The sequence below is a fragment of the Anabrus simplex genome, chromosome 1 (genome assembly GCF_040414725.1).
Source record: "Anabrus simplex isolate iqAnaSimp1 chromosome 1, ASM4041472v1, whole genome shotgun sequence".
Classification (NCBI taxonomy): domain Eukaryota; kingdom Metazoa; phylum Arthropoda; class Insecta; order Orthoptera; family Tettigoniidae; genus Anabrus; species Anabrus simplex.
The window spans coordinates 590109668-590130932 of record NC_090265.1 but is presented as its reverse complement, the minus strand read 5'-3'; the positions used below and the strand labels follow the sequence as shown (position 1 = coordinate 590130932).

The 21265-nt window shown below is 38.4% G+C and overlaps 1 protein-coding gene across 3 annotated transcripts in view; it reads left to right on the top strand.

Moving 5' to 3' along the window:
• Positions 1-14636, top strand: part of LOC136857168 (lysophospholipase-like protein 1) — a 65415-nt gene extending 50779 nt beyond the window's left edge. For all 3 annotated transcript variants that reach the window (XM_067135603.2, XM_067135601.2, XM_067135602.2), the window contains 2 exons: positions 2004-2119; positions 14307-14636. In XM_067135603.2, coding sequence (XP_066991704.2) covers positions 2004-2119; positions 14307-14546 — 356 coding nt within the window. In that variant the 3' untranslated portion in view covers positions 14547-14636. The remainder of the gene's footprint in view (positions 1-2003; positions 2120-14306) is intronic.
• Positions 14637-21265: the final 6629 nt, after the last annotated feature.

The window sequence follows — 21265 nt, the reverse complement described above, 5'->3', positions numbered from 1 at the left end:
CATTCTTGAACTTAAAATTTCATCCTCATAACTTTCGGGCATTTGGTGACTTGTCAAGACATCTAGCATGAATTTTTTTTTTTTTTTTTTTTTTTTTTCTATTTGCTTTACGTCGCACCGACACAGATAGGTCTTATGGCGACGATGGGACGGGAAAGGGCTAGGAGTGAGAAGGAAGCGGCCATGGCCTTAATTAAGGTACAGCCCCAGCATTTGCCTGGTGTGAAAATGGGAAACCACGGAAAACCATTTTCAGGGCTGCCGACAGTGGGGTTCGAACCTACTATCTCCCGAATACTGGATACTGCCCGCACTTAAGCGACTGCAGCTATCGAGCTCGGTGCATGAAATATCAGTGCAATATATATTTGAAGTAAAATGATAAAAATCCATTATGGTGACCGCCACAAGCTCATCTAGCATCATATTCCAATTCCAGTCTTGCTTAATTTAAGGCGACTTCCAAATGGAATATATTCTTTTTCGAAACTTCTTCAACAAGGATAAATTAGAGACTTCAAAAATCATATATTTATGAGTGTGAGCATTTTAATAATCACGCATTGTTGATATTGGAATCTGTAATAATATTTACGAGATGCATTATACTACTGCGCTTCTAGGGGATACATATGCACGTCACGAGTCAGTAAGAATGGAATCTGACAGGCTACCTGGGTTTGTGTAATTCATCTAAGTGATATTAAACCTCAGATATCTTTACAACACAGTGATTTATTTTTATTTTATTTTTGATGTCTCTAATTTATCCTAGTTGAAGTCCTTAATCAGGTACAAGATTAACTGGGAGACACTCCCAGTCGTTAACCTACATATGAAAGAGCATAATTGCTCCTCCCAGATACTTCTGTATCACCTTTGAATCAGTTAATTTCAAATCAGTTGTATTAAGTTACTGAAAGAAAATGTTTTCTCCGCTTTTTCATGCATTGTAGTATAAGTGCATTTCGTAAATAATATTAGGGATTACAATATCAACAATACGTGATTATTAAAATGCTCACATTCATAAATATAGAATAGAATATAGTTCATGTAATAATATAGCAATAAAATAAATTGATTAAAGAGATTGAATTTCATTATGGTCCCTATTGACAATTGATCACTATCAAAGGGTAGAGAAGGGTCCACCTATTCAATACCATTAACTTGTATAGTGTCTTATATAATTGGGACTGGTTTCGACCCCATATACACTGGGTCATCTTCAGCTACGATCCTGTTGGAAAAATATATGCTCACATACAACACATAATAAATTAAATCATCTGGTATGTCTCGATTTACAATCCAAATTTTAAAACATTGATGAAGCCGAACGACACATCTGGTATTGAATTGATTGAATTGGTTTCACCAACTAAATCCCAAAGTAATAGATCCAGTAATATCAGCCAGGATCCACACACTTGAATAGTAGAGGCACAATAGAGAATTGATTGAACTGATTTCAATTTTAGATGTGTTGTTCGGCTTTCATCAATGGTTTAAAATTTCAATTGTAAATGGAGACATACCAGATGGTTTAATTTATTATGTGTTGTATGTGAGCATATATTTTTCCAATTGGATCGAGGCTGAAGATGACCCAGTGTATTTGGGGTCGAAACTAGTCCCAATTATATAAGACACTATGTAGGTTAATGGTATTGAATAGGTGGACCTTCTCTACCCTTTGATAGTAAAGAGATTGACACAAGTTTCCAACATCTGATCAGAGTAAAGTCTAAAATGGTTAAATACATTCACAATGCATGTTTCTGTTATTATTTTTGTCTCTCATCTCATTTGCTCCCTCTGTCCATACATACCTGTCATATTTATGTTGATGTGTTCATAGTCTTCTTTCTAGCTTACTGTCTTTTATAATTATTGATGTTTTTACCTAGTGATTGTGCATCTAAATCACATTTCTAGCTAAAAATCTGAAAAGGCCAGTGAAAGCTGAGATTTTAACTGCATTAAAAATTTATTTGCAGGTGGTTTTTCCATGGGAGGAGCAATGGCTATGCATTTAGCATATCGGTCATTACCTCAGTTGTGTGGGGTTTTTGCTCTCTCATCCTTTCTTAACCATAATTCTTCGGTGTATGAGGTGAGTGTGTCTAGGAGAAAGGAATTTGTGTTTGTAACATCTTTATTCTGCCTCTAGTACGTATTTTGTTATTGTGAGAATTCGTTTTCACTTTAATTTGTCCATGACGATAGAAAGTTACAGTACTAGTAGTTGTATACTAAGTGAAATTGAATTAGGGTGCAGCAAAGTTAATGCAGTGAGCTATAGTAGTATACTAAGTGAAATTGAATTAGGGTGCAGCAAAGTTAATGCAGTGAGCTTGCAGATGCAGTCAGCGGTATTCAGTAAGAAAGAAGACAGCTCGTGGGGTATCTTTACGTCAGACTGTTTTCAGACCGACTTTGCTGCAGACGAGAGAAAGTTAGATAGACTCAGCATATCTCATTCTTAAGTTAGAAGTAAAAGTGGCAGGGTGAATGTATATTGTGGAATCTTGGTTGACCACCTTCAAGTAAGAAAGAAGACAGCTCTTGGGTTATCTGTACATCAGACTGTTTTCAGACCGACTTTGCTGCAGGTGAGAGAAAGCTAGATAGACTCAGTATATTTTATTCTTAAGTTAGAAGTAACAGTGGCAGGGTGAATGTATGTTGTGGAATCTTGGTTGACCACCTTACAAGACCATATTTCTTTGAAGGCCCTGTATCAGGATCATGGTATCTACATTTTCTGCAGGGTGCAGCAAAGTAGTATAGCTGCTATAGTAGGATAGTAGTATACTAAGTGAAATTGAATTAGGGTGCAGCAAAGTTAATGCAGTGAGCTTGCAGATGCAGTCAGCACATTCAGTAAGAAAGAAGACAGCTCTTGGGGTATCTTTACATCAGACTGTTTTCAGATTGACTTTGCTGCAGACGAGAGAAAGCTAGATAGACTCAGTATATCTTATTCTTAAGTAAGAAGTAACAGACATGAAAGTAGCTAGAATGATTGCTGTTACACTGGTACTATTGGAGTGTTGATAATCCTCACTGGGTAAGATGGACAGTATTTCAAGTGCAGTGGCAGGGTGAATGTATGTTGTGGAATCTTGGTTGACCACCTTACAAGATCATCACTTTCGATAATGTTATTTATCAACAAGAAGGTTTGGCTATGGGATCACCGGCCTCAGGTATCTTAGCTGAGATCTACCAGGATTTTTTAGAACACACCAAAATTGATGATAATAATAACTTTAACAACATCCTTTTCTGGGCAAGATTCGTAGATGACACCATAGTAATTGTGGATGAGAGCATTACAAATGCAGCTACCACTCTCATTAATCTAAATAACATTGACCCACATATAAAATTCACACTTGAATCCGAAATTGAACAGAAAATAAATTTTCTAGACCTAACTATTACCAGACACCCAAGTCACTTAAGATATAAGATTTTCAGAAAACCCACCCAAACAGTCACCACAATCCGTCAAGATTCTTCACACCCCCAAATTCACAAACGAGCAGCATACAACAGCATGGTATACCGAGCCTTCAATGTTCCAATGTCTAAAAGAGACCTCAAAAATGAGTTGAACACTATTCGCCATATAGCTAAATCCAATGGATACAGCAGATTCTTTATAGATAAAATAATCAATAAATATAAATACCGCCCTTCTACCACCTTGAAAAAAGATAAGAAAAACAACTCCTCTCTTTCTATCTTTACCTTCAATGAACAAATCTACCAAGTCACCAACATCTTTAAAAAGCACGATGTAAAAGTAGCTTTCAAAACTAGGAATAGGAATGCACAAATCTTACATAATGCCACATCCATAAACAAGTTCAATAGTTATTCAAAATCAGGAGTATACAGGATCACTTGCAACAGTTGTAATTCTTCTTACGTCGGACGGACCGGGAGAAATTTTAAGATAAGGTACTCAGAACACGTCAATGCCCTAAAATATAATAAATTTTCGGCTGTAGGACAGCATATGCATGACTATAACCACAAATTCACAGACATAAAACAAGATATGGAAATTCTCAAAATCATCAATAAAGGACCCCTCCTTAACATTACCGAAAGCTGCTTCATAATACATTTAGATCAATATTTCAACCCAAATCATAATCTTAATGAAATTTCAGAAAAACCTAATATCCTTTTTGACCTTCTAATTCCCATTTTCAACAATGTCAAACCAACAAGTCATAATTCAGTTTTTCATAATATTCACAGCACATTTCCTCAACAGCCATCCTTTTTCCCACATCCTTCAGCCCCACCTTAATCCCCCCTCCCCCTCCCCACCCCCACCCCCTTCCCCAACCCCCTCTCCTTCTGACCTTCCCTTCCCCTCTCCTTCTTTTTCATTTGAATCTCACAACAGTTAGTCTGAAGCACACTCAACAATAGACCACACACCTCATGCTGTATTGAGAGGTCTCATATAACCTATGCCATCTAACTAACACATTCTCTCATTCAATTCATTAATTTAATTTATTATCTAATTTATCAGGTTAACTTCATGGGCACCGCAATGAATCGCAAAAATTTTATACCAGACACAATGTATCTGTGTTAACCACATCTTCATGTGCTGTCCTGACAATGTCCAACAACATTTTCAGCAAGATTTAACAAGCACCATGAGAGCATCTCATTTATTATTTTGATTGAGGATGAAACAACATCTAACAGTTCCCCGTCAGCTAGTGGTTATTTACAGCAGTATCCAATGGATTACATATAGCTAACACCACACAAATAGATTTGATGACAAACTACAGGATCAACATTTACCAGTTCCCAGCAGTATTAGAACTAACAGTTCTGTGTATATAAATTAATACTTGAAATTATTCTCAATGATGAACATGCTCAAGATGTTAGAACCTAGTTCATTTTCAGATTTATTCATAATTCCATCCCAGTTTTTAATGTCACTTTGTATATACTTGTTTTCATTTGTTTTATGTCAGTTGTGTGCATGTACATTTGTTTAGTTATTAGGTGTTTTACATTAAGGCTGAAGATGGCCAGCCCCGGCCAAAACTAGTCCCTAATTAATGTAATTTAGAATATTACATACTATAGTATTGAAAGGTGGACCATTACTACATTAATTTAATAATTATACCTTACAAGACCATATTTCTTTGAAGGCCCTGTATCAGGATCATGCTATCTACATTTTCTATACAATGAACTCCCACTTCTTCTGGAAAATATGCCACTTAAGGAATGATTAACAATTTGGTTTCAACATGATGCAGCTCCACCATATGGGATGTTGGTCATCTGAATGAAATATATCCTGGCAAATGGGTGTGAAGAGGAGGATCTGTTCCTTGGCCAACCAGGTCACCTGATTTAACCCTAGAACCAGCAAGTGTCGATGAATCGACGGTTTGCCTATTTCTGTAGCGGCAGAGTCGATTCTTCGACGCATTTTTATTTCGTCATTTCAAATCAAAATCAAATCAAAATCTCTTTATTTGCAAATGAGGTGTCTACCTCGGTGGCAAATGGTACACTAAAATACATTATTGTCAAGCACTAAATATTAAATTAACAAGAGAAGAAAATATTTCCTATAATACAATATTATACAATTTACGCTAACAATGTTTTCTATTAAACACACAGCTCATCCTTAATAAATTTATATTGTTTACTTATAATATCTCCTGTACTACTTACAAATATAATCAACTGATATACAGTATGTGGAATTACTTCAAATGATACTATACAACTGGTATAACATTAATATTTACATTGCATTTATTTATTTACTTTTTTTTTTTTTTACCCGTTCTGGATCCTAAGTAGCATAACGACCTGCTGCGTCTTAACCAGAGCCCCTTTTGCCACCACTTTTCAGAGTTCCTGAAGGGCCTTCACAGCTACCGTAGCAGTCCCAGGGCCCTCGAAGTCCCCACTGTACTTCACCCCTACAGGCAGTCCCCTACTTTGGCTGTCCAAACTCCTTAGACCAGGGGATGGAATTAATTTATTCACACACATTTTTTTATTTACAATAACCTGCACTGGTCGAATGCCCTCTAACACTTCATTTATTTTCTCTGTTGCTGTTTATTCTCTTCTTGAATATCTGTACAGATTTTGGAAAAGGATCAAACACTACACCTGGTAAACTGTTCCACTCCTTCACACCCTTCCCAATGAATGAAAATTTACCCCAATCGCTTCTGCTAAAATTCCTTCTAATTTTATATTTGTGGTCAGTCCTGCCGATATAATTATTTTCCAACTGAAGCCTCTCACGGATATCTCCCCATGTTTCTTCTCCTGTATAGGCTCTATATAATCCTGTAAGTCTAGTTTTCTCTCTTCTCTTACTTAAAGTTTCCCACCCAAGTTCCTTTAACATTTCTGATACACTACTATTCTACAGCACTATTCTGTTAACAGATGGTGTGACATGTCTTGCCTTGTGATTGCTTCTTACTCATTTTCATCATAGAAACAATCTCCTTGTTTCCTTGGAAACAAACGAGCAACTCGCTGCTATACGAATCAAGAAAACATTGTGTAATGGCGTTGCGCTACCACTCTTATTTTGAGGCTGTGATTATATGTATTGATGTGTTAAAAAGTGCACCGTTGTTGTTGTTTCCATCTACAATATTTTCATTTTAGTTATCTTGCACTGTATGTAGCATAGCTGCTATAATAACATTTATTATAACAAGTTCGTACACCCACGTAGCTTATAGGCCTAAGATGACTCCTATATGGGAAAATATATTTTTTCTTACCAATCAAACAAATATTATTGCACAGACTGGAAACTTTCTCACGTATTATGCATATATATGTGCATCATTTTGTATATCTTAGATTTTATGCTTTTTATGTTTCATTTTGTATTTTACATTGCTCATGAAATAATAATTCCACCTTTTTTAAGTCTCATTTTCTTTTCTTATGAAGTCTTACAGAAAATTTAAAATTACCATCTGAATCTGTGGTTTATTAGCTTTCCAACGATAGGCAACAGTGCCATGGAACATCATTCACAATAGGTTGAAAATAAGAATCTACTTGGTAGGTAAATATCATACAAAATGGCTGCCGGTACAGAATTTAACATTGCCAGTTCTAGGGTTAACACAATTAGAATTAATTCTTATGGAGCCATTTAAAACAAACCGTCTGTGCATAGGAGCTGCAAAGTTCCGAGAGCCTTTGACAACTCATTGCCGAGACCTGGAGATCAGTTACACCTCCTGTGTTACTGCATGCTAAGATGTCCCTCCAACAGCATGCTCAGATGTGCATAAACCTCGGAGGTCATCAGTTTGAGGACTTCCTACTTCCTTATTTACTGTTCTTATACCTTAATTCCACCCACTGGCCACCTTTTTTTTCTTTATTTTTTTTTCTTTTTCCGCTAGTGGCTTTACGTCGCACCGACGCAGATAGGTCTTATGGTGACGATGGGATAGGAAAGAGCTAGGGGTGGTATTGAAGCGGCCGTGGCCTTAATTAAGGTACAGCCCCAGCATTTGCCTGGTATGAAAATGGGAAACCTCGGAAAACCATTTTCAGGGTTGCCGACAGTGGGATTCAAACCCACTATCTCCCAGATGCAAGCTCACTGCTGCGCACCCTTAACCGCACGGCCAACTCGCCCGGTAGCCACTTTATTATGGTCTAAACCTGTTAAAATATCAGCCCTTCTTAAGAGCACATAATAAACATTCAATCATAGAATATGTGTATATGATACAAAATATCAGCCAAAATTAAGGAGAATCAAAAACAAAAAACTAATTTTGTCCCAGATATGAACCTGTCCCTCAGTCGTCTGACTCACTCCTACATCATGCTTGTTCCTTCCAACTGAGCTATTCTAGAATGCAGTGAGCTGGCTGTAGATTAAAATACGGTTGCAAGATATACTTCCTGTTTTACATATCTTTCTTTAATATATGGGATCCTGTAGAGAGTGCATTCATGTTTTCCATCATTGAATAATACATCCCAACTGGAGTGGATACACAAAGAAATTTATTTTACACTGACTGACAGAGCAAATGCAACACCAAGAAGGAGTGGTTCGAAAGGGATGAAAGTTGGGGAAAAAACAAAGACGGCACGGACGAATAATTGATGTTTATTTCAAACCGATATGCAGGTTACACAATGCGCACGGCATCGACTCAGTAGGATGTAGGACCACCGCGAGCGGCGATGCACGCAGAAACACGTCGAGGTACAGAGTCAATAAGAGTGCGGATGGTGTCCTGAGGGATGGTTCTCCATTCTCTGTCAACCATTTGCCACAATTGGTCGTCCGTACGAGGCTGGGGCAGAGTTTGCAAACGGCATCCAATGAGATCCCACACGTGTTCGATTGGTGAGAGATCCGGAGAGTACGCTGGCCACGGAAGCATCTGTACACCTCGTAGAGCCTGTTGGGAGATGCGAGCAGTGTGTGGGCGGGCATTATCCTGCTGAAACAGAGCATTGGGCAGCCCCTGAAGGTACGGGAGTGCCACCGGCCGCAGCACATGCTGCACGTAGCGGTGGGCATTTAACGTGCCTTGAATACGCACTAGAGGTGACGTGGAATCATACGCAATAGCGCCCCAAACCATGATGCCGCGTTGTCTAGCGGTAGGGCGCTCCACAGTTACTGCCGGAATTGACCTTTCTCCACGCCGATGCCACACTTGTCTGCGGTGACTATCACTGACAGAACAGAAGCGTGACTCATCGGAGAACACGACGTTCCGCCATTCCCTCATCCAAGTCGCTCTAGCCCGGCACCATGCCAGGCGTGCACGTCTATGCTGTGGAGTCAATGGTAGTCTTCTGAGCGGACGCCAGGAGTGCAGGCCTCCTTCAACCAATCAACGGGAAATTGTTCTGGTCGATATTGGAACAGCCAGGGTGTCTAGCACATGCTGAAGAATGGCGGTTGACGTGGCGTGCAGGGCTGCCACCGCTTGGCGGCGGATGCGCCGATCCTCGCGTGCTGACGTCACTCGGGCTGCGCCTGGACCCCTCGCACGTGCCACATGTCCCTGCGCCAACCATCTTCGCCACAAGCGCTGCACCGTGGACACATCTCTATGGGTATCGGCTGCGTTTTGACGAAGCGACCAACCTGCCCTTCTCAGCCCGATCACCATACCCCTCGTAAAGTCGTCTGTCTGCTGGAAATGCCTCCGTTGACGGCGGCCTGGCATTCTTAGCTATACACGTGTCCTGTGGCACACGACAACACGTTCTACAATGACTGTCGGCTGAGAAATCACTGTACGAAGTGGGCCATTCGCCAACGCCGTGTCCCATTTATCGTTCGCTACGTGCGCAGCACAGCGGCGCATTTCACATCATGAGCATACCTCAGTGACGTCAGTCTACCCTGCAATTGGCATAAAGTTCTGACCACTCCTTCTTGGTGTTGCATTTGCTCTGTCAGTCAGTGTATATTATTAGTGAATCTGCTGGGACCAATGTTTTCAGGCAATCTATAAACAGGGGGTGGCATAAAACTACATTATAAGAGGCAAGTACTTCGCCTGGTACTTTACTAATATCCCTGATGAGGATTACGAAGATTTGTCAATTGCTGTTGGTGTGGCAGATTCTAAGAATACTCGTAGATATGTTAGAATGACTTGAGTAATTACACTGAAGAGCAGTTGAATTAGAGATACCTAGCTAATAGCATGTAGCACCCTCTTTCACTCCCAATGACTGTAGCAGCGAAGTGTGGCATGGACTCCAAAACACACCAGAAGCATTGGGGAGGCGTACTGATTCACGGCCACTGCACAAGTACGCCATCTCTCCGCTGACATCTCGGAACATACCACTTATTACATGTTATAAACCTCATTTTTGGTCCGTATTGAAAAATTTACAGTTCAAAAATAATAAAAGTGTTCTTTAAACCACCTATTCAATACTTTATTTCCACTTACAGTGGTTACATAAACACAATAGTACTTATTTGGGACATGTTTCGCCCTCAATTTAGGGCATCTTCAGCCTAAAATAATCTTGAAAAGTACATTTAATATTACATATGGAAGCTAAAAGTGTATCAGTTTCACATTTTATGTTTCAAATTTTAGGAACTAGCTAATCTTTTAGCTTCCATATGTAATATTAAATGAACTTTTCAAGATTATTTTAGGCTGAAGATGGCCTAAATTGAGGGTGAAACATGTCCCAAATAAGTGCTATTGTGTTTATGTAACCACTATATGTGGAAATAAAGTATTGAATAGGTGGATTAAAGAACACCTTTATTATTTTTGAACATACCACTTAGTCGAGCAGCTCGTCTTCTTTCTCTCAGTTCTTCCCAGCCCAAACTTTGCAACATTTTTGTAACGCTACTCTTTTGTCGGAAATCACCCAGATCAAATCGAGCTGCTTTTCTTTGGATTTTTTCCAGTTCTTGAATCAAGTAATCCTGGTGAGGGTCCCATACACTAGTTGGGGTCTTACCAGAGACTTATATGCCCTCTCCTTTACATTCTTACTACAACCCCTAAACACCCTTATAACCATGTGCAGAGATCTTTACCCTTTATTTACATTCCCATTTATGTGATTACCCCAATGAAGGTCTTTTCTTATATTAACACCTAGGTACTTACAATGATCCCCAAAAGGAACTTTCACCCCATCAACACAGTAATTAAAACTGAGAGGACTTTTCCTATTTGTGAAACTCACAACCTGACTTTTAACCCCGTTTATAATCATACCATTGTCTGCTGTCCATCTCGCAACATTATCGAGGTCACGTTGCAGTTGCTCACAATCTTGTAACTTTTATACAGAATAACATCATCCACAAAAAGCCTTATCTCTGATTCCACTTGTTTACTCATATATATATATATATATATATATAAAAGAAAACATAAAGGTCCAATAATACTGCCTTGAGGAATTCCCCTCTTAATTATTACAGGGTCAGATAAAGCTTCGCCTACTCTAATTCTCTGACATCTATTTTCTAGAAATATAGCAACCCATTCAGTCACTCGTTTGTCTAGTCCAATTACACTCATTTTTGCCAGTAGTCTCCCATGATCCACCCTATCAAATGCTTTAGACAGGTCAATCGCGATACAGTCCATTTGACCTCCTGAATCTAAGATATCTGCTAAATCTTGCTGGAATCCTACAAGTTGAGCTTCAGTGGAATAACCCTTCCTAAAACCGAACTGCCTTCTATCAAACCAGTTATTAATTTTGCAAACATGTCTAATATAATCAGAAAGGATGCTTTCCCAAACCTTACATGCAACACGTGTCAAACTTACTGGCCTGTAATTTTCAGCTTTATGTTTATCACCCTTTCCTTTATACACAGGGGCTACTATAGCAACTCTCCATTCATTTGGTATAGCTCCTTCAACCAAACAATAATCAAATAAGTGCTTCAGATATGGTACTATATCACAACCCATTGTCTTTAGTGTATCCCCAGAAATCTTATCAATTCCAGCTGCTTTTCTAGTTTTCACCTTTTGTATCTTATTGTAAATGTCATTGTTATCATATGTAAATTTTAATACTTCTTTAGCATTAGTCTCCTCCTCTATCTGGACATTATCCTTGTAACCAACAATCTTTACATACTGCTGACTGAATACTTCTGCCTTTTGAAGGATGTCATATACACACTCCCCTTGTTCATTAATTATTCCTGGAATGTCCTTCTTGGAACCTGTTTCTGCCTTAAAATACCTATACATACCCTTCCATTTTTCACTAATATTTGTATGACTGCCAATTATGCTTGCCTTCATGTTATCCTTAGATGCTTTCTTTGCTAGATTCAATTTCCTAGTAAGTTCCACAATTTCTCCTTACTTCCACACCCATTTCTAACTCTATTTCTTTCCAATCTGCACCTCCTTCTTAGTCTCTCTATATCTCTATTATAATAAGGTGGGTCTTTACTATTCCTTATACCTTTAAAGGTATTTGTGTGAACTTCATCCATTTCAGATGACATAATATCATCCCCTTGTGGGTGGTGGCGGTAGAATAACACCCACGGTATCCCCTGCCTGTCGTAAGAAGCGACTAAAAGGGGCCCTGGGGCTGGGGGCTCTCAACTTGGGAGTGTGGGTTGGCTACCATGGGGCCCTTAGCTGAGTCCTGGAATTGCTTCCACTTACTTGTGCCGGGCTCCTAGCTTTCATTTATCCTATCTGACCTTCCTTGGTCAACCATTGTTCTTTTCTGACCCCGATGGTATTTGAGCATTTGAGGCTTAGGGAGTCTCATTTTTCATGCCCTTAGTGTCGCTTGTTTTTCTTTGGCCGATACCTTCATTCGATACCTTCATTTTTTGAAGTGTCAGGCCCCTTCTACTTTTTCCCCTCTGATTAGTGTTAATAGAGGATGGTTGCCTAGTTGTACTTCTTCTTAAGACAATAATCACCACCACTACAAAGTGGAGACAGGGCAGGTTTTTCTCCGGGTACTCCAGTTTTCCCTGTCATATTTCATTCCAGCAACACTCTCCAATATAATTTCATTTCATCTGTCATTCATTAATCATTGCCCCAGAGGAGTGCGACAGGCTTTGGCAGCCGGCACAATTCCCATCCTCTCCGCTAGATTGGGGCTTCATTCATTCCATTCCTGACCCGGTCAAATGACTGGAAACAGGCTGTGGATTTTCATTTCACTACCACCACTGAAATAATATCATGCAGGTCATATTTTGATTTCATATTTGTTTATTCCATCACTATGAGAAAGCAGCTGGGCATTCTTCTTCACTTGAATTTCAACAATTAGAGTAGAAAATAGGCTTCAAACATTGATTTCAGTGGGCTTTGCCGAGCTTAGTGGCAGAAGCATTGGCTTTCTGATCCCAAGTTTTCAGGTTTGATCACAGCTCAGTCCAGTGGTATTTGAAGGTTCTCAAATACACCTGCCTCATGTTGATAGATTTACCAAGACAAAAGAATTCCTGCAGGACAAAATTATGGCACTTCATCTCGCAAAACCATAAAAGTTAGGAGGTCGTAAAACCAATAACATTATTATTTTTCAATGGGGCTTCATAGGAATATTAAAACAGTTTTACACTCGTCTACAATTGTTGTTGGATTTCAGCCAATAAAATAAATACAACTGGGATCAGTATCTAGATATTTTTATTTGCTCTTTAGATTTGTTCTGTTATACATGTAATGATGGAGATGACAAAAAACAGGCTGTGTGAGGAAGTTTGAGCTGCTGGTCTCTATAGACCTAATTGGAGAGTATGTATACATTTAAATGTCTCAAACACTTAATATGTAGAGCAACTCATGTTGGAACAGGGAAAATGGTAACTTGACAGATTGTCGTTCAATCACTGAGAGATTTGTTTGTTTTATTTTTGTAAGTTTCTTTGCTATTAGTATTATAATATTTGCTATAAGTGAACTACTTAAATTTAGGATAGACGTTCATGGAGGTCTTTAATCCATACAAATTGATGTATACCAGGACACTGTTTAAGGAGCTTTTTACCTTCACCACTCCAACATAATCTCTACAGAACAAGTCATCTTTAAACATGGACAAAACCAGCTGAATGCTTACCAACCGACCACAACTTGGACTGGATCACATGGAGATCACTGAACAGTTTAAGAATAGGTGTTGGAAGACTAAGGACAACCTAGTGAAATGTGAAATGGGGATATTTGGATGTATCACCACTAGATGAATGCGGAGAGGTGCAGACTACTGAGCATCTTTGTCAGTGCTCGTGCTGCCCTGATTCTTGCAGTGAGGAGGATTTGCTCAAGGCACCAGGAAATGCAATCGCAGTTGCTCATTTCTGGGCAAAGACTATTTAATACCATTTTGGTATATATGTGTATAAATTATTTCTGTTTCATAGTTACTAAATTGTAATGTTAAAAAACATTCTATTGTATGCTCCTGACTCGGGTAAATGATAATAACCACTCCAACATGAACATGAGATATTCTGTGTGTATTGTTTAAACTGATTGACATCTGCCAGTCTACAAAGGATTGTAGAGCTTGTGGACAACTATGACCATCCTGTATTGTAATGTACATGCGTCTCATCTGTTCTAATCTATTATGATGTATTTCTGAGAGTGTGTGCTCACCACCCCCCTCCTCCTATCTCTCTAGCCCATGTTTGTCTCTTCATTATTACATAACTTTCGTATCCATCAAGTTCCAATTTATTTTCTGGTTTCATATCTTTCTTGTAGGCACTGCAGACAAAAACTACACAAGAAATTCCACCATTGTTAATGTGCCATGGGGACCAAGACGGACTGGTAAGTGACGAGTGGGGCAGTCAGACTGCCAACATCCTGCGAAAACTTGGTGTGGATGTTCAGTTTCACATAATCAAAGATGCTGAACATGAGCTTACAAAGAGAGAACTTTTACAGCTGATGGACTGGATTAATGAGAAACTTCCTCCACTCAGTGAATTATCTACTTGAAATATTTGTTAGACATTTATTGTAGTCATAAATTCTTTTTCTTTTAAAACATGTAACAGGTATATAAATGTATAATAAATGTTTCAAAACATCAAATCATATTCTTTTCTTCCTTTGCTGTAGTGATAGTTTAGCACAGAATTGGCCAACCTGCAGTACACAGCATGCCACTTTTATGTTAATTTTCATGTGTGCCACTCCACAGTTTCACACTTGCCCTCCACCCCCTCTCCAGCCAAACTATGAATATTGTTTGTTTTTAAATGTTTCTGTAAGATTGTAATAGAATAGTTTGTAAGAAGAGAAAAATTTATATAAAAATCTAAACCAACACTAATTCATGACTCCCACATATTTAATGAAAAATATATTTACATCGTAAATAAATATTCAAGAAGTAATAAACTGCCATACAAGAAGACCCGTATGTAAATTCACAAAGTATTCTAAGTCTATTTGTTTTGGTTAAAATTTTGTGAAGTGTTACTGATTCAGTAGAATTGGTTGTTAAATTTTAGTATTTGGCAACTCACATCAGAAGCGTGTACTCTCGCTATGGTAGGACAGCAGCTGGTATGTTGCTGTGTTCGCTCAGCAGTAAAGCGCTGTTACTTTTAGTTTGTCTCTCGAGCGTGTAGTTTAAATTTCAAATTCCCCAACTTTGTAACTGTTTTATTGGTTTACAGTCATTCATTTACTTCTTATTTGAAGGTAATTTTTGTTCACATTATATTTCTTCTTTACTGTACACCAGTTCACATATATAACTCATAATGAACTGTCTCGTATCTGGCGATGAAGTAATAATATTATCTGTGCTGAAGCACATTGGATACAGGACTGGCCTGTTCATCCATTCATCCAGCTGTATGGAGTACAGCTGGGATGAGTATGCAGATTCATGACGAATATAAGACCCAAGTGTGAGAACTCAGCCATTATAGTATGGTAGTTTATGGTCCCGCCACTGCAAGCGCTGCAAGCGATTACATCCAACATGTGTTCCAGAAGTTCCGGCAAGTTACTGTGCGAGATATTTCAGTGAATAAGTTGAATTTTCTTTGCTTTCAGTTCCTAAACTCAGTTCATTGTGTGTTGTGTACTTCAAGCATATCTTATGTGGTTTGATTAATTTAATAGTTCAGCATGCCGTGCTGTTTTGTGCCTGGCTGTAAGTCAGGCTATGGTAGAGTTGTTGATGATATGTAACTTTTTTTCACCACTGAAAGATAGAAAACAATTTGAAAAATGGGCCAGAGCTATTCCACGGAAGGATACTGAGTTAACGGGTAATAGCAAAATTTGTCATGTTCATTTCTCTGATGATTTGATAGTAAAATCAGATCATTTTATAGTGAATGGTGAAAAAATGGATATATCCCGTGTGATATGGAAATTACCTACGTCCAGGAGCAGTGCCTCACATTTTCCCTTATTTGTCGAAATACACTTCAAGTGAGATCTAGTCCCATGATACTCCCAACAGAAAAAAGAACATAGACACCATCAGGAACAGAAGAAGACGGGAGTGTAGCAGCGAATGAGGAATTAAAAGGTCAGTCTAACATTGATAAAAAATTGGGTCATTCTAGTGTACATTCTGATGCCAAAAAAACAATATTATCACTCAAAAGACGCCTAAAAATGATTATCATTATCTGAAGTGCCAATTTTTCTTCAGAACGGAGGAAATCCAGCGAGATTTACAATCGCGAACATCCGCCAAATCTTCACGCAAGCTTTTGAAAGTCCAGTAACAGACAAATTGAGTTAGTAAGTAGAGTATTATTACCTTTAAATAGTTCATGGGTATTTGTTTTAATATGCTGGGAGTTATGTGCTATTTATTTGTATATTTACACTCCAGTAACCTGTGCTTTCATCAACATGTGATGAAGGCCGTAGCTCTTATTTCCATGTAAGATTTTTTCGGTTGTGCCCTGCCGTGGTATTTTAATTGTAATCTCTCATTGGTTTTTAAAATACGGTGTATATGCTTATCAGTTACGGAGTAATGTGTTTCTTCTGGCATCATTCCTAAGACCTGCTGATTGGTACTGTGGAGCTTGCCCACTCTAGCGCTGCCTGGCGGGGTGCGCTTGAACTCGAGGAGTCCTTATACTTGTTGTTATATTTGTCATGCAGATATGTATAACAGGTGTATGCGAAACACTATCCATGTCGTCGTCATCTAGAACACAATGTATTTTGTACGTCTAGGCACCCAGAAGTATACATTTTAATTCTCCCAGAATTTGGGATAGTATCACACATTATTAGCCAGGTAAGTGGAAAAAAGGAAGCCTTCGGTACACTTGGTATAATTTATGCTATAATAGCAATTGGCCTCCTCGGAGTGGGTGTAGACACACGGGCTTATTTCACTTCAGCCACTATGATTATTGCTGTCCCTGCGGAAATCAACATTTTCAGATAACTAGCAACTCTTCGCAGAACCCAATAAACCTACAGCCTATCCTTACTGTGGGTGTTAGGGTTTGTCTTTCTTTTCACTATTGGTGGGTCAACTGGAGTAGTGTCAGCTAACTCCTCAATTGACATCTTACATAATATAAGACATATGTAGGATATTATCGTACATAACATATGTAAGATAATATCAGTTGAGGAATTAGCTAATACTACTACGTTTAACTCGTCATTAGTGAAAAGAAAGACAAACCCTATGTGGAGTCATCATCTGAAGTTCATTGCACATGAAAACAACCAACTCGAGGACCTTTTTTGAGTTAACAGGGCACGTACATGCTGGGATTTATTCAGTTAACGATGAAACGCTACTGAACATGCAGACGGGATGATTCAATACTTTGAGATGTGTATTGGTGCTAATGGTGGCAACTTCAAACAACTACTGTAGGTCAGTCAAAAAAAGTTTGTGGGTGTTACTTTACTGGGATGGATGTTTGATTGATTTTATTTTATTACTAGCAAGATACCCTTGCTTTACTATGGTTTAAAATGAAAGTTATCATTCATAGTTTTACATTTTGAGGAGTCCATTGACAGCTGAGCCTGTAATATACACCCTCAGTTCATACATCAAATGGTTTTGGAGGAATGGTTATTTATTTTCGGATTCAACACTCGTTTGAACCCCATAGATTGGAATATTTTAAAACCTTACCTTTTTAAATATATAGGGCGTAGAGGAGACCAACTTGCAAAATTTGGACTTTGTACACACACTAATGTAGGAATGAATGTTTTGTTGTAGGAATAAAATGTTTTAAAAATATTTGTTACTTAATTTCTGGGGAATAGATGACCAACCTTCATGTAAAATTTTATGTTTGTACGTGAAACCGTTTATGAAGAATAAATATCATAATTTTCAGAGAAATAGGGTGCATCTACAAACTCACTCCGCAGCGAGCTTGATCTACTAGCAGGAAAAGTTAGGTTGGCACCACTATTGTCCACAGCGAGGAGACGGCGCTGTATATGCTACGGGCAACAGTTATATTGGGAGGTGAAAACACGGATCCTTCGATTTATCAGAGGCTCTTTTTGTCCGTTGTTGGCCAGTATCCAGGTTCAGTCGTCGTTTACACAGATGGCTCAAGAACAGACACTTAAGTGGGTTGTGCATTCGTTGTCGACACTGATAGGTTTCTTTTTGCTCTCCCAGAAACCTGTAGTGTGTACACAGCAGAGCTCTATGCTATCTGTGAAGCTCTGTGGTATGCACTGTCCGATGAGCGCCGACACTTTCTTCTGTGTACTGACTCCTTGAACTCGCTACAGTCTATTGATACGTGTTTCCCTCGACACCCCCTGGTGCAGCAGATCCAGGACCTGCTGGCCGAGTGTTCCGATGCCGGCACCAGAATCACGTTTCTGTGGCTTCCAAGCCACATGGGTGTAGAGGGGAAACGAGTTAGCAGATAAGGCTGCCAAGGAGGCAGTAACACTGCCCCCGTTGCCTTACAAGGTTCCAGCAAGTGATATTCGCTCTCAGCTGAGACATCTGGTTATGTCCCATTGGGATATGGAGTGGCAGGCCACTCCTCTTCCAAATAAGCTGAGAGCGATAAAAGGTACAACGAAGGTATTGGGGACTTCCCTTCGGGCTTCTCGGAGGGAAGCAGTGGTATTATGTCGTCTTCAGATCGGCCACGTTATACTAACGCCCTCCCATTTATTGAAAGGAGAACCCCCTTCGGTGTGTACTTGCGATGATCATCTTACCATGGTACACATCCTTACGGAGTGCATAGACCTGGTCGGTCTGCGCCGTAGTCTAAATCTCCCGTGTACCATCTCCCTCATCCTGCGCGATGACAAACAGTCCGCAGACCTCGTCATCCATTTATGGGGGATAGTGGTCTTTTTTCTCTTGTGTAATATTGTTCTTGTCTTAGTGTAATTTTTTTTTACTGCTCTTTTATCCCATTGGCTCTATTTTAGTTCGTGTTGCATATTTTACTGTGTTATTTTAACTCATAACTTGAATTCTATGTGTGTGTATATATATATATATCTGAATGTTCAGGCAATGCCTTATTCCATTATCACCTCTATTTTCTATTCTTTTATTAGAAAATAAGGCATTGCGAATTAGCTCCACTGATTGTTTTAATCTCGTAGTCACTTTTCATCACCATTAATCTTAAACTCTAGTCAGTGGATATATTTTTAATATTTTACTAATCATCTCATGTCGTCCATCTCGTACCATTAGGGGCCGATGACCTTCGATATTAGGCCCCTTTAAAAAGCAAGCATAATCATCGTCATCATATATTGGGAGGTGGGATTCAACATTATTACATATATGAGGAGCTGTCTATTAGTACTATTATAATTCTGTTTTTCTGAATTGATATAGATTTGATGCTCTTGTTATGCAACTTAAAGGTCATCTTTGAAATATACACTTACTGGTGTCCTGAATTTTATAGTAGTTTCTTGGAAAATATGAAAATAATGGTGCTGTGAAGGATTAGTGGACAGTTGCTATGGTTATTATAAACAAGTCATTTATATTATTTGAAGATTAAAGTTTCCTTATAACTTACTGTGAATATTTTAAAATTATGAAATTTTATACATTTTATATGTATTTTATCTATACCATGAAGAACTTGGCATATTAACCTTTTTGTTATTGTACTGTATAACATCCAACATTAACTTTATGTGGAATACATAACCTTTCCTGGCAAAGAAAAGGACAATGAAATGGACAAAGTTTGGAAGAAGAAAAATATTTTTGATGTGCTACCTGGAATGTACAAGGTATTTCATACAAAGATGACCAACTGGATGACATTATCGCAAAAAAAGACATTTTAATTGCAGCCATTTCAGAAACAAAAAGAAAGCTTCAGGGATCAGTTTTACAGTGGGGTTGACGGAGATACTAGGGCACAGGCGGGTGTACTGTTCACGGCACACAAAAGATTAAGATCAACAATTGATAGCTACACTTTTTGAAATGAAAGGATTATCCAATTAAGACTAAAACTATCCAGGGGTTTTCTTACAGTTATAGGGGTATATGCTCCAGTGGAGGGCAATTCAACAGAAAGTTATGGGTTCTATAATGATCTGCAAGAGATACTGGTAGTCAATAAAATTAACAAACAAGATATGCTACTGTTGCTGGGAGACTTCATTGCTAGAGTTAGTAATGAGAAAATTCAGAATCACATTGAAATCCATGGAGAAACAACCTGTAACAATGGAACAAAATTAATAGATTTCACTTTCTTCAATCAGTTAAAGATCATGAACACAATGTTCCCACACAAAGACAGCCACAAGTACACATGGTCTGCAGAAAATCAGAAATCAATTATAGATTATATAATTTGTAATGGTAAATTGGATACAAGAGTCTACATAGGCCCTGAATTGGAAACTGATCACTATCTATTAGTAGCACCTATTCGTCTGAGGCCTAGATGGTATAAAAGAAAGAAACAAACAACACAAGAAATTAAATCTTCTCACAAGGTTAACCTATTAAGAGACCCCAGTATAAAATGGCTATACCAGAACAGACTTAATAATCTTTCACAGATGACACCAGTTAGTGACAACATGGAAATGGAGTGGTCTAATTTGTGTTCAATTTTAAAGCAGTCTGCTTTTGAGAGTTTGGGAGTTAAGAAAAAATGGCAGAGAAAAAAGGGTTTAAGAATCTGGGATGAAGAAATTGAAAAAGTTATTTCAGACAAAAGAAATGTGTATAAAACATTTTTGTCAACTAGTAAATTAGAAGATAAAATAGAGTATTGCCACAAGAGAGCATTAGCAAAAAGGGAAGTGCAGAAAAAAGCACAGAAAGAGGACCACAACCACAGACCTATAAAATACTCAAGAAACTGAATAATGATCTAAAAGAAGACATACACATTAATGCAATACCTCTAACGGAGTGGCTCATTTATTTTTGGAACCTTTGGAGGGGTTCAAATATTGAGCCAAGTCTTCGGAAACCATTACACTTGAAGAACTGGAGCTAGTACTCAGAAAACTTAGAAATGGAAAAGCATCTGGAGAAGACTCAATAAATGCAGAACTATTCAAATACTCCAGTGACATCTTCAAGGAAAGATTTCTAAAATTCATCAATTTAATTTGGAATGGTAACAGACCACCAGAGAATTGGGAAAAAGCTATAGTTATTCCACTTCATAAGAAGGTCAGTGTGAAAGATTGTAGTAATTACAGAGGGATAAGTATACTCT